The sequence below is a fragment of the Mytilus trossulus genome, chromosome 14 (genome assembly GCF_036588685.1).
Source record: "Mytilus trossulus isolate FHL-02 chromosome 14, PNRI_Mtr1.1.1.hap1, whole genome shotgun sequence".
NCBI lineage: Eukaryota > Metazoa > Mollusca > Bivalvia > Mytilida > Mytilidae > Mytilus > Mytilus trossulus.
The window spans coordinates 8,469,034-8,483,504 of NC_086386.1; the positions used below are offsets into that span (position 1 = coordinate 8,469,034).

General features: G+C 30.4%; 1 protein-coding gene across 1 annotated transcript; it reads left to right on the top strand.

The window, feature by feature from the left end:
- Positions 1-691: 691 nt before the first annotated feature.
- On the top strand, positions 692-14,454 carry LOC134697453 (structure-specific endonuclease subunit SLX4-like). Its single transcript, XM_063559731.1, has 13 exons — positions 692-901; positions 1,776-2,763; positions 3,986-4,137; positions 4,533-4,640; positions 5,182-5,318; positions 5,982-6,053; positions 6,997-7,095; positions 9,081-9,171; positions 9,904-9,987; positions 11,692-11,898; positions 13,442-13,612; positions 13,954-14,112; positions 14,449-14,454. Exons 2-13 carry the CDS (start codon positions 2,163-2,165, stop codon positions 14,452-14,454), a joined length of 1,887 nt encoding a protein of 628 aa, XP_063415801.1. The 5' UTR covers positions 692-901; positions 1,776-2,162.
- The last annotated feature ends 17 nt before the right edge of the window (positions 14,455-14,471 follow it).

Consider the following 14,471-nt stretch of genomic DNA (forward strand, 5'->3'; position numbering starts at 1 on the left):
CTTAATTATGTTTAGCGGCAGCATTTATGCATGACTGTGACATTCCATAGTACACTAATTGAGGCACCATAGTCAATCACAGACCATACAATTGAATTGATGACAGAGCTTGTTATTTTACAGTCAAAATCTGCCATGAAGTACTTTTTAAGAGAAAGTGTATTTTATACTGACTCGTGATAAGTGTATGATATAATAATATAATGTTGTTTGCTTTTTTGTGTAATTGTTTTTAATATAATAGTGTTTAATTATCCTGTGTGTTTTACAGTCTCTCATCACTCTTTTTACAGTGGCTCTTTTATGAATTATATCTGTTAATCATGTTAATATTTGATTGTGTTTTATATCAAAGGTTTTAAAGATGTGAGACTCTAATAAATTATATGTTGTTGTATCAATCGATTGTCGAATACCATACCTGAATGAGTATTTCAAAGCTATATTATACATACATGTATATGATAAACTTGAAACAAATTGGCGCAAATGACCATATGAGATTTTCAGGTATCCCTCCTTATCAAAATGTCAGAGTCTTTTTATCTTTTAAATTAACATTATAGTTTGTCTTTCTTTACATTTTAACATTTGAGTGTAATGCTTTTATTCATTCCTGAATATTTTAGATGGCCCCAACTCGTAGATAATTTGCTTGAATCTTGAATCAAAGATTGGTCCGAGATGTCGTTGGTCCGAATTGTCTTAATTCCGCAGGTAACGACCTTTCAAAGATGGCAGCCTCCACAAAAACATGAAAATTATAAAATTAGTGCATTGATATGGACGGGCAAGAAATAAAGCGATCAAATTATATGCGGGGGACAGCAGCTTATAAATTTCGAAACAGATTCGTATTCGGACTTGTTGCTTTTGGCCTGGGATTAGGAGCTGTAATGAAGTGAGAAATCAAACATATTCACATCTAAAATTTTAAAAAGATTAGATATCATATGATAGCCATTGCGATAACATAAAGTTTTCCACTAGAGACCAAAACGACAAAGAATTTTTAAACAACTTAAGGTCCCTGTACGTCCTTCAACAATGAACAAAGCCCTAGCGCCTACTCATCTTTAAAAAGTCGTAAATACGGTCATACCCCAACATGGCTGTTCGCCCTAATTACATGTTCGCCCTGGGTACGTTCGCCCTGAGTTTGTTCGCCCAGAGAGTCCGTTCCCCTACTAAAAAATATTGATATTCAGGGCATTGAAGTTGAAAAAACTTATTCAGATATGTCTATGGTATATATTCTTGAAATTTATGGAAACAGGGAAATATTTATAAGTTTATGGCTTGTTTAGGATAGTTAATTGTTCAATGACAAAATAATTCGGATCACTGATTATTGTGATACTTGTCTTTTAATAATTTACTAATAAAAAATCAAACGTTTTGTTTATGATGAAATATTCAGCTTGAAATTAATAAACACAATGATGTACAAACTGTAAATCACGAAACGGATTCCGCTCGACCTTAAACATTTAAAAACATGTTTGGGAAAACTACATCTACATATTTCACATTCCGCTCGACCTTTTAAAACATTTACAGGGAAACTACATGCTACATATTTCACATTCCGCTCGACCTTAAAAACATGTTTGGAAAAACTACATTACATATTTCACATTCCGTTCGACCTTTTAAAACATGTTTTCGGGAAAACTACATGCTACATATTTCACAGGGTTATTGTCTTATATCATCATTTCATTTCTCACTCCCAAAGAATGGTAATGCATTGTAATTATGTTTATCCATTTCAGTTATTTTGTGGATGTAAAAAAATCTAGGCTGTTTGTTCAGATAAAGAAAAACCAGGAATGGAGAGATGAAACACTAAGAAGACAACAACAAATAAGTCAGTTAAAAGCTCTTGAGAAAGCAAGGGATAAAAAAACAATCAAATCTGTTTAAAATCATACAGATATTGTGTTGATTAGTGAACAAACTTTTGACTTACATTTGACTTTCATTATCTATCTATAGAGATTGTAATGGATGATTATATGAATTGTTTTTGTTAGTTTATATTTTGTAGTAGGTGTGGATGATAAGAAAAACATTTAACACTTGTGTGTCTTACTTTTCTTGATATGTGAAATTTTGTTATTTGAAAAAATAAAAATTAGCACACTATCTATCTTTTAACAATGAGTTCCTTTGGTGAAATTTCAAAAAACCAGAAAACCAAACTTTCTCTTCAGAGGAAGGTTATAAAACCATGCACAGATCTTGTAGACATTATAAAACAACCCTCTTTGAATGAAACATGTGAATTCAGATCTGTAGAAAAGATGCAAAAGTTCTTTAGCAGTAGTGAATCTCAAAGTAAGGAAGATGGGATGAGAAAAGGAAAGTCAACTAGGAGAAATTTAATCAATAAAAATTCTTCCAAAGCCCCCAAAAATGAAAAATCTAAAAAGAAAGTTCAGATCAAAACTGAAATGTTAAAAGATACTGAGAGCACTAATGCGGTGCTTTTAAATCAACCTTCTTGTTCAAAGTTAAATAACAAAGGTACAGAGGACTTGGAGGATACTGTAAAAATTGAAAATAAGACTGAGAAAACTAAAAACCAAAATGAGGCTGATGAATCAAATGTAATTGAGATAGATTGTGAAGAGGATGACAAAGCAGGAAGTAAAGGGAAATGTTTGGCGTGTGGTAAAGACGACATAGATTCACTAGAAATGGCTACCCATCTACAGACTTGTCTCAAATCAAGGTTTCAAAGAGGAAAAACTCAAACAGGTACATTATCATGATTATTTAAACTAAGGGTTCAGTGTTGACTAACCATGCTTGTGCATGTATGCATGTTTGACCAATCACACAGGTACATCTAGTGTAAAAACTTAGTTAGTGAGATGGGGAGGTTATACACAAGTTTACAGTACATTCATATAAAAATATTATAGTACATGTACTTCATATATCACATGTACTACATGTAGTAGTTTTGGTGTATATTAAAAGTTGCTTGTCAGAACAGAAAAAAAATATCATCTTTTAAAGCAGTTTAAACAGGCCACTTGTACACTAAATTATATTAATTTAGAAACTGAAACATATAAAAAACTAGAATATAAAATGGAGATTGGAAACTGGGAATGTGTCATAGAGACAACCTGACCAAAGAGCAGATAACAGACAAAGGCCACCAATAAGTATTCAATGCTTCGTGAAAATCCCACAAAAAATAGACGCATGGTTGTATAAATGACTAAATCACTGGTGAAATGCTTTGGAATAGCTGTAATGATGACAATAGCTCATACTCAAAACTTTAAACACATTCAAGTACACTTTAAGAAGGTTTTTTTTTTGGCTTACATTTATTATGTTGCTTATAGCATTCATCAATCTGTTAAAGAGACCATATAACAGGCTATTATTTGAACTTGGAATTATTATCAATTATGGAATTTACATAATTTCTTGGTTTGATATTTTTTCAATAAATTCCATGTTTATTATATACTTTAATGTTCTGTGCTGTGAACAACACTTTCTATTACAAAGAAGATAGTGAATTTTCAATAGAATGTACTGTGCCGTGCACAATACTATCTATACAAAATACATTGTATGGAAAGTGTTATGAACAGCTCAAAACATTATAATACCAAATAAACATGGAATTTATTAAAAATTTCAAGCATTAAAATTTATGCAAATTCCATAATTAAAAATAAATCCAAGTTCAAATGATAACCTGTTATATGCTAGTAATGAGAAAACGTGTGTTTTTAAGTGAAATGTGATAATATTTTGCATTAAAAAAGGTGAATCAAGTTCTATGGATCATCTAGGATTTTAAACAGAATAGCTGTTACAGAATGATTTGATATACTATTAAAGTAAATAATAATTTTTAATAGAAAATATTTATATATAGTTTTGTTATGTTGGTAATTCAGTGATGTTGGAAGGTCTTTATAAAAGATAATAATTTATCTTATTTGCTTTAAAGAATCAGAAAACAAGGTTGCTGGACAGGAAGTAAAACTAGCTGATCCTAAAGTAGAAAAAGTGGAATGTTTCTTTTGTCAGATATGTCAAAAAGATTTGTCTAGGATGAATTCACATAGACGCACCCAGCATCTAAATAGGTGTATTGATAAGGTAAGAAATAACTACATTCATGGGGCAGGGTTTTGACTTGTTTAAGGAGATTAGTTGTAGGTGATATGATATTTAGAGGGGTTTTCAGGGGGCCCAGAGTCTGGACTAGCAAATATGACCGTTTCTGGACCCTTGGCCCAGACCCCTCTTTTCTGGGAAAAAAATGGTTGATTAGATAGGGAATCATGACTGAAGATGGTCCCCTCTGAGGCAGATAGTGGACCCTAATTCTGGATCCGCCACTGGAATTTGATAGACAGCAAAGATTATCTCCCAAAATACTTTCAAAATTTCAAACAAAATTACAGTTGAAGAAAAAAAGTAATTGTAAAACAAGAGAATCACTATTCATACAGTCTGAATATATAGTAAATTTTGTCTATTTTATATTCTAGGATGAAGAGGAACAGAATATAAAAGATTTAGAGAAAAAAGCTTTAGAACATGCTAAAACTGCAGTACTGGATTGTCCTATGTGTGGTAAACCTTGTAAAACTGATAATGTAAGTCTAATGTAAGAGAAAATGAGATGATGGATATTCATACATAGCTATAGTGAAATGAATATGATTTGGTGGTTTATATCCAGTGACAAATATTACATGCATATCAAGACTAAGGACATGTATATGTGATTTAAATATGAATCTTCTTTTTTCTAGTCCTATTTTCCAACAAAAATGAAGATTTGTCATAAATCTCCAACAATCATGTGGACTATCAAACCACTCATTTTCTAAAACCAACAAAATTAGACTGCTTCACAAACACAACTTTATCTTCAGCATTTCTTTTGGAATGTTTTAATTATTCATTTTGGGTATAGTATACACAAATTGATATAATCTGAAGATACATCTCTGGTTTTGAATTTTCAAAATCGGAGGGACAATATCTGAACATGATTGTGAATAGACAATTTCAGTATCAGGTGAACTGTAAGGGTGTACTTTAAAAAAAACTATTCAAAGGATTTTGAATGATGTCATGATTAATTCTGTATATTTATCATGTTTATCTCATGGCGACAATATTTTTCAACAGGCCAGAAAAGTACACGTAAAGAAATGTGGTCAAGAACTGAAAGTATCAACAGATCAGGTGTTAAAACTAATGAAAAAACAAGAGGAGGAACACCAGATGTTAATAGCAGCTGGTATCCTGCCCAAATCTATGCTCAGGTAATTGCTCTATAAGGTGGCTATTAATAACGACACCAGATTTTGAAAGCAGCTGGTATCCTGTTGAAATCTCATCCAATGTAATTCTACTATGAAATTAATGTGGACACCAGATGCTACTATTGACTTGCCATGGTATATTACCTAATGTTAAAATATGAAGAATATGTATAATTGTGAATGAGACAATTATCTGCTAGAGACCAAACCATGTAGATGTAAGCAACTACATGTATACGCTTTCAACATGAGCAAAACCCTTCTCAATAGTAAGCTGTACAAGAACTTCCACACAAAATTGTTAAAATCAAAAAAAAACAAACCCAATGGCCTAAAATGTATGTACAAAAACAATAAAACCAAAAACCAGATATGAGAGACAGCCAAATATGAAAACTAATGAACTCCTGACTTGAAGTTCACTCAGAAATAAATATTAATAGAAGTACCAAGAGGCACTAGATTTTTGTCTCATGAAAACCAACTGTTGATGAGCAAAACAAGGATTCTCATGAATTGCTGATTCCATGTTGCAATCAAATTTTGCATGTTATCTTAATTAAAGAATTAGACTGATGTGGACTAATAATAAACAGATTAATTAGTGACAAACTAATATTTTCAGATACATATAAATAACACACTGTATGTTGTATATTTCAGTAAACTGAAGGGTAAAGAAAGATCAAGTTCAGTTTCAACTAAAACTAAAAAAGCTCCAAAAGAGCCTAAAAGGTATGATTATCATATGATAAGTTTGATGTGGGAAATAATATGTGTTGGACAAGGTTGTTACAGAATTTGATTATAGGGGTTGGTTGCCAGATAGCATATAAATTAACATTTGGTTTACGGTTCTAATTAAAGATAGATAGCCTGAGAAATTGTAACAAATTATCAACCAAAGCTTTTTATGTGACAAGGTAAAAAAAGTGCATAAGATGTCATACATTTATTCCTTGATCAACACTTAGTGTCTTGAGCTGAACCATTTTTTTTTTAATATTACCTTTTAAGGTATTAAAAAAAGACCCAATTATGTCATGAAAAAATGTTCTTTCAAATTGTACTCACAGGTATAACTACAATTATTAAGCAAATGAATTTTAAGAGGCCATCCATACAACAATATTATTTGTTGTTCCAAGTTTATGTTGTTTTTACATACATCCTTGAGAAAATTGTCTGTTTTAATTCTGATTTGTCATTGCACTTCAAAGTTTAAATTTGCATGAGGAAAACTAATATTACATGCATAGGATATGTACTTACTATCCAAAAAGAAAGCAGATTTGCAATTAAGATTTAAGACATTATTTACAGCTTTTGTCAGCTATTATCATTCAACCTAATATGTTTTATCTGGGACAAGTTATGCCATACATACTTCTCAAACATGTCAAAATGAAAATGCTTAACTTTCTATAAAACAAATTATTGAAATTCTAAAATTATTGCAAATTTTACATGAATTATAATGGTTATTGCAAATCACTGATAACTGATAAACATACTAGATCTAATTAATGCAATTGCAACAAATTTGTGAAGAAAAATCATTACTTATATTAGGACTGCTAGTTTCTAATTTAACGGACCTAATACTGTCCCATATTTGGCAATAACAAAAACATCACAATAGTTTTCTTATTGAAAGTTTAACATTTTCTATTTTTAGCCAGTTTGATGCAGACCTACAAATGGCCATGGCTATATCAATATCAGAAAGTAAACCTGTTGACAAACCAGAACCAAAGAAAAGCAAGAAAAAGAAAGGGTTGGTACATATATCATGTTTAGGTTCAAAGCTATTACTGTGGATTCATTTATTTTCATGGGTACCAATTTTTCGTGGATTCATGAAAACTGACATGTTTGGTAGGTATCTGATTTTGTTTTGGCGAATGTCTACATACAAGCTTATTGTAAATTTTCCATTTGTTGAATATTTAATTTCGTGATTCACCTTTATCCATGACATACATGAAAATTGATATCCAATGAGTAATAATGAATCAAAGTAGTTTTATGTCTATAGAAATCCTGTAAAAGTAAAGAACTGCAAGCTATGAAACGTATCATTTAAAACAATTGTAAATGAAATTCTATGAATTATGAAATTTAGGCAAAATTTTTATAATTGTAAAAAAAATGACAGTATATATATATAGGGCCACGGTTTTTTAATTTGTTGGTTTACGGATTTTCTCCATGAAAAAGTCGGGTCGGTCGGCCGGGGAAAAAAAGAAAAAAAAAAGATCTTTCAAGACAGAAAACTGATATGCAAAATAAAAATATATTTCACCTTTCTAATAATATGTTTGTCATACTATTTTGTCATCGTTCTTAAATTTTAGTTTGATGAAATATTATTGCTCAGCTGTAAACATCGCATTACATTGTCTAATAATTTCCCTTAAAAAAAGGGGGGTACACTGACAAAGACGAAATTAAATCGTCATTTCACAAACAAGAAAAACAGATTCACGTCAGTTATTTGACTTAGCTTTTAATCAAAACTTGGTGAAAAATAATAAGCACGAAAACTGATAAAAAAAAGAAGTAAAAACGTCGTACGAAAATAAGTTTCAACACACGTGTCAAAAACGTAATAGACTTGTCCACTGGAAAAGCGAGAATATCAGGTTAAATAATCTGTTGTCATGCATTCCCGTTTTTTATCCAAATGGACGAAATTTTTTTATTATCTATAAAACAAGAAAATATCAAATGATTTGTTAAAATTCAGTATTTTAACTTGATGTCTTGAACTTCCACCTGTCCACATTTGGACAAGTCTATTTATATGAGTACATGCATCTTACGGACTGGTGACAAATAAGGGAAACGAACTTACTGTGTAATTGGTTTTAAACACAGGTTTCGTTCTGCAAAATTATTTGCGCAAACGACATTTCAAGGTCATTAATAATGGATTTGTCTATTTTTAGAAACTGTGGTAAAGTCCAACTAAACGTAAACTGAAAGTTTCATTTTTCACAACAGAAAGTGTCATCACTTCGAGACTGTTAGTGATTAATGCATTTCATTTCATAAAAAAGGATATTTTAATTATTTTTCAGGGATAATGCATTTGTTAGGGTCGGCGAGAATAAAAAAAAGCCTGAAAATTCGATTTTATTTTTATTTTGGAAATCGGCAAAATCGGGTCGGCGGATCCGTAAACCAACAAATTAAAAAATCCTGGCCTAGGCATCACAGGAGGGAAAACATGCATTTTTATACACTAATTAATACTTAGAAATTGTATCAATGCTATGTATATCATGTAGAGGGGTCTTTACAACACAATTCACATAATAGTGCAACAAATTTGTAATTAAAATTGTATGCATATATATATATGGGATCTTGGTGAAAACTGTGCTTTCAAATTCCCACTACTCATTTAATTAATACATGTAATATGGAATATGCCTTCAAAAATAATTTAAATCTTGCCTTTGACATTCAAAAGCCATATATAATAAGTACACATAATAATATCTGAATATAAAATATGTATCAATATAGATATGTATCAATATAAATATGTATCAACATAAAATATGTATAAATATAGAATCTGTATCAATATAAATATGTATAAATATATAAAAAAAACTATGTGTAAATAGATATTCATGTTCATATAAGTTTAAAGTGTCCAAATCTAATTTAATATACTTAGGTAGAATATTTCATAACTTCAGTGGAATTTATGTACAATTTACCTGTTTTTTTATCAATGACCTTTTCCAGACCAGGAGATCCGACGATGTTAGTCGCAATGACCAAGGAGGAGAAGAAAAGAAGATTGTCTATGAGAGTTACTAATATGTTAGTTCCTGAGGTACTTGTTTATGTACTGTATATTCAAAAACTTATGAAAACGTTATTATTGATCTCAAAACTACAGTTATTATTGCAAACTAAATACTATCTCCTTTTTTGCATTAATAAAAAACACCACAATAATTTCTGAATTTCTAGGATGTAGTAGTGTAATTGGAATGCATCTGAACTTAAGGACTGTTCAAAAGTGGAATTTAGGCTAGAAGTCTAATTTTAGTATTGTTATTAAACATAGTCATATTCTGTGAAATTTGAACTACTGTGGATTCATTATTATTCTTTGGATTTCCTTGGTACAGGTGAACAACAAATTTAAATGCTCCACAAATAACAAATTTTCAATAGGCGAAAAATAAATGAATCCACAGTATTCAGAGTCCACATAATTTCTATTTTGATATTAAGCACCTAACGGCCAAAATAAGACTAAAATGTTACAATTTTGGTATGATCATGCATTACAGAAGTTTGTTAAACAGTATTATTTATTACCATGATTAGCAAGTGAAACTAGTGGAAAAATAGAAGAATAAGATATTCAAGTTAAGTGTCCCAATAGAATATACTAGTAAAATTTAGAGCATATAAGGCTCTTTGTTTTGAAAGTAATACTTTGACCTTTAATGGATTGTTTGTACACATTGTGACTTGGATGGAAGAGTTGTCTCATTGACACTCTTACCACATCTTCCTATATTTTCTTTAATACACTATGTTTATCTCTATATAGGAAGAGGAATGTAGTGACATTGATCTAACACCAGAGTTTGCCAGGAGTGGTATAGAAGATAAATATCTTTCACAGACAGAACAGGTAGAAGGTTAAACATGGGTAATGTAACATTGTCCATGTTTTGTATTAGATTTAGAGAAATAGGCCAATCAATGTATACTCTATTTAAGTTTATAGTGATCTGTTTAAGTTTAGTTGTTACTTCAATCTTGTTTCCAGTGCATGTCAAAACATTGAGAATATTATGATAGTCTATATTTTTTAATGGCCTCAATTTTTTTTTCTGTTTGATTTTACTGTAAATTCAGAAATTATTGCGTGCATTTATTATTGCGATTTTGTCATTTTACACTTGAATGCGATTTTAATTTTTAAGATTTTGAGAAAAGTCATGCTTAATTCAGTTAAAATATTACAAAATGCGAGTTTTAATTATTGCGTTTACAACTCAGTCGCATTATTCGCAATAATAAAAACCTCGCAATAATTTCTGAATTTACAGTAATTAAAAGTTTATGCTGAATTGAAAACATATATGTTCAGTAGTTGATGTTTGTTGATGTGTTTCATAAGTGTTTTTTTTTCTCGTTTCTTATATAGATTATACTTGGTTTTCCCGTTTGAATGGTTTTACACTCATCATTTTCCAGGCCCTTTATAGCTTGCTGTTTAGTGTGAGCTCTGTGTTGAAGACCCTACTTTAACCTATAATGGTTTACTCTTATAAATTGTGACTTGAATGGATAGTTGTCTATTGGCACTCATACCATATCTTCTTATATCTATATGGATTTAAAGAAAATCTTACATCTTTTTGTGTATATCAATCTTGGAAAGTGTAAGGATATCATATTTACTGGAAGTGGTGCGGCCTAGTAAAAACAGCAAACAGAAAGTAGGAAAAAAAAAAGTTTTGACATCAGGGTTAGGCCACACTTAAAAATATTTTGTTTTGCCCAAACCCTACCCAAAGGTTGAGACAGTGGGTAGGTAGGTAGGCATTTTCTTTTCTTTTTTTTCAAAAAAAGAAATTGAAGTATCAGATGTTTATCAGTCTTATGCCTATTTGATTAAAAAAAATTCTTCAAATTAGGACAATAAAAGAATTTGAGTAGGCAGCTTTTTTCTGGGTAGGTAGCTTTTGGGCAAACAAACCTATTATTTATTATGGCCTTACAAAACTTTTTATTCTTCCTGACATGACCAACTTTTTTTTCGATTAAATCACAAATTCACATTATTACATACATGATATGAACATGAAATGCGAAATTGAGCATTTTTATTATTTTATTTTCAAAGATCATCTGTTTTGCATGTAGGACTATGGAGCAGTCAATTACAAGACTGCAACCAGAAGGCTTTTATTAATTATAATTCATGAATCGATATATGTCATCAGTTGTGTTAACAAACAATTATAATGGTAAAAACAAAGAATTCAGTCTTTGGATCTCAATAAAAATTGTTGCCATGGTTACATAGGCTAGTCAAGTGTTGCCCAAGTCCAATTGACATTATATTTTAAATGCTCTGATTTGAATTTAATGAAATGTAGATAATTTAGAAATGAGACAGCAATCCATCTTGAAGTCAGTATTCAGTATTGCGACATTCTACAGAATCAATGAAAATACTTTACAGAGCCTTTAGATTACAGTAACATAGAGATATTACCAAAGTTTCCTTAATAGTTTATATTGCTAAAAATAGGAATTTGCACACATATACTAAAAGGAGACAACTTTGAAATATAAAATATAATATATTATTTATTAATTCCAGATACCAAGCTTATGGAACAAATGTAGTTTACAATCAGAAAATAAAGAAAATTGGAAAAAAGAAACTTATTATGTTGATTGTTTAGTCCCTCCTTTAGAGGTCAGCAAGGTCATAGCAGGTTCAAAGCTCAAAAGAATGTCTGAAATTCCAGGCAGGGATACTTCATTTATAAGACCAAAGACTCCATTAAAAGCACCAGTTGCAAGGGTAAGTTAGTTGTATCAGCTGGGATGATATGGAAATCAGCTATTTTCCACATAAAAAAAAGACAGAGAAAACCTATATTACTATAAGTAATAATAATATTGAAATATCAAAATGGGAAGAAAACCCTAAACAATTCTAAATCCATCAAATAGAATTCATTTACGGAGAAAATGAAAATAACACTTTATAAATTTCATGCAACCAGAAGAGCGATATGCACTAACTGCTGAACTTATAATACCAGAAAAGACTAACACTCCAACAGTAATAGTAAAAACTTGTTTATGATTAAGAAAATAAACCAAAATAAATAGAGTGGGGTGCTCATTTTCGCCATATCTTTCCATGTTTTCTTCAGTTTATGTTCAGGTCTTTATGTTTTTGAAGCATACTAATATTTCTATATGAAGATAACTTTATATGCCAAATATTTTAGCTTTAAAACGTGTTTGTTTGAAAAAAAAATCATCTGAAAAGTTCGATTAAAGGGTGCTTGAATTTTCCTGATGTTTTGTCAAAGGGGGACACATATTCACCGTTTTCACACATCTATTTAAAACCAAATAACTGCAACTTTAAACAATATTTATCAAACCAATTTTATTAAAGATGAATAGCAGACATTTTAAAGGTGAAAAGAACTGAAAGTTAGGGCAATCAGTCAAAAGAATTACTAAGAAATATCTTTGAAATTGTGTTTTTCATTATCAGGAAAATCGTTGTCCATTTTTTTTGGTCCTTTGCAGTAAGTGCCAAAATTTTGTTTCAATTTAAAGAATAAACAGATTTGTTATGAAAATTTAATTAACCAGCATATTTCTTCCATTTCAACCATCCTTTGAATATTTTATCCCCCAAAATCATAAAACGATGAAAATGTTTTCCCGGCGGATATGTGCGTCCCACTCTATATTCTCAGATATTTTAAACATTAAGTATTCATGATCAATTTTCACTGAAATTGTGAAGGGATAATATTCCTTAAATGCAAAAAAAACAATGTTATTTAAGATAAATTTGAGTCTTAAAAAGTGTATTTATTAAATTGATGTCTATTTGCTGAAGAAGTTGATGTGGATTTTTCAAGCCTCCAGCATCTGTATATGCTTAAGTGTTCACATATATTTCTCAATTTACATCTATGTTCTGTTCTTAGATATAAAGAAAATTTAGATTATTTCTTGGAGTGAAAGTGTTGGAAAATAATTTCTGACAAATTGATTTTGTTTTGTTTATACATTTGCACATTAAGAGATAACTGTATTGTATTTTAAGCTCTGACAGCATGAATAGGTGAGTTGAAGGTCGTAAAGAAAGTTAACTGGAGATGCGTCAAATCAGCAATTGATGCCGTCATAGCTTTAGATACAATATTGTTATATCCATTCTAAAAATACTGATCGAAAACAATATCAAATCATATTCAAAATCTGTCATATGTTGCCTGCGCTTGAATCTTTACATTATCCAATAAAAAAGAATGTTTCAAACAGTGTTGCAATAGAAATTGTCTTTAAATGCTGAAATAATCCTTTTTTTTTAGATATCAAGAAACAACACTATATCAGAATCTAGGGACACCCAGGAGGAAATTTTAGTGGCATCTACACAAACAGCTGTAGTACTGGCAGAGCTAGCAGCTGATTCTTCACAGTTATCTGTCCCTAATTTTGATTGTAGTGGGTTCTGTCCAGAACAGCCAATCAATATACAGGTTAATCAAGGACTATTACTGCACTGTTAAATAGCTATTAATATAATGACTATGTCTCTGATTTTACTTGTATTATATAATACAAATATACATCCTCTTTTTGGGGATATTACAATTTCAAAAAATAAAAGTAATTGGAGAGCATGCCAAAATGTTTTAGATTTTCTACTTTGAGTTCAATATATCAAAAAATGTTTTATGCTATAAAATTGAACTTAGTGATTTATCCAGTGTACTTAAAAAGCTGGTTTTGTTTTACATAACTTGCATTTTTATGTTTATCCAATGAACAAACATTTTTGATAATATTAGATAAACACAATTCCCTGTCTTTTCCACAGCCTATACAGAACACAGACTTGTTAGGAGGTTTACAGAAATCTATGTTGTCCTTAGTAAACATGTCTAGCCATGCTGATGTACAGATCCACACAATAGGGGGAGATATAGTTTTTTGTCATAAAGTCATACTTACCTGTAGATGTTTGAGCATTCTGAAGGTATTTACTGTAAAAGTGGGGTTACCAAATTTTCTACAAATGTATGTATTGACAAGACATGGCAGTTTAAGTTTCAGCACTTATGGAAACATTTCGTTGGTCATAAATATTTCAAGAAAACATTTTCTGCAAAACCTAAGTAGACATGTGCTTTATTTGTAAATAATCAATAGACTATATCTAGTAGAGAAGTACTTGTTTGAGAACTTTAAAGAGAACCAAGATATTCTGGTAGAAAGCAAACTTGAATTAGGTCAAATCTCTTTTACTATTGCTTAAAAAACAACTTAAAAACTTAACTGCTTTGATGGGAGTAGGCAATTTTTTATTTATCAGTCTTGATTTATAATTACTTGAAC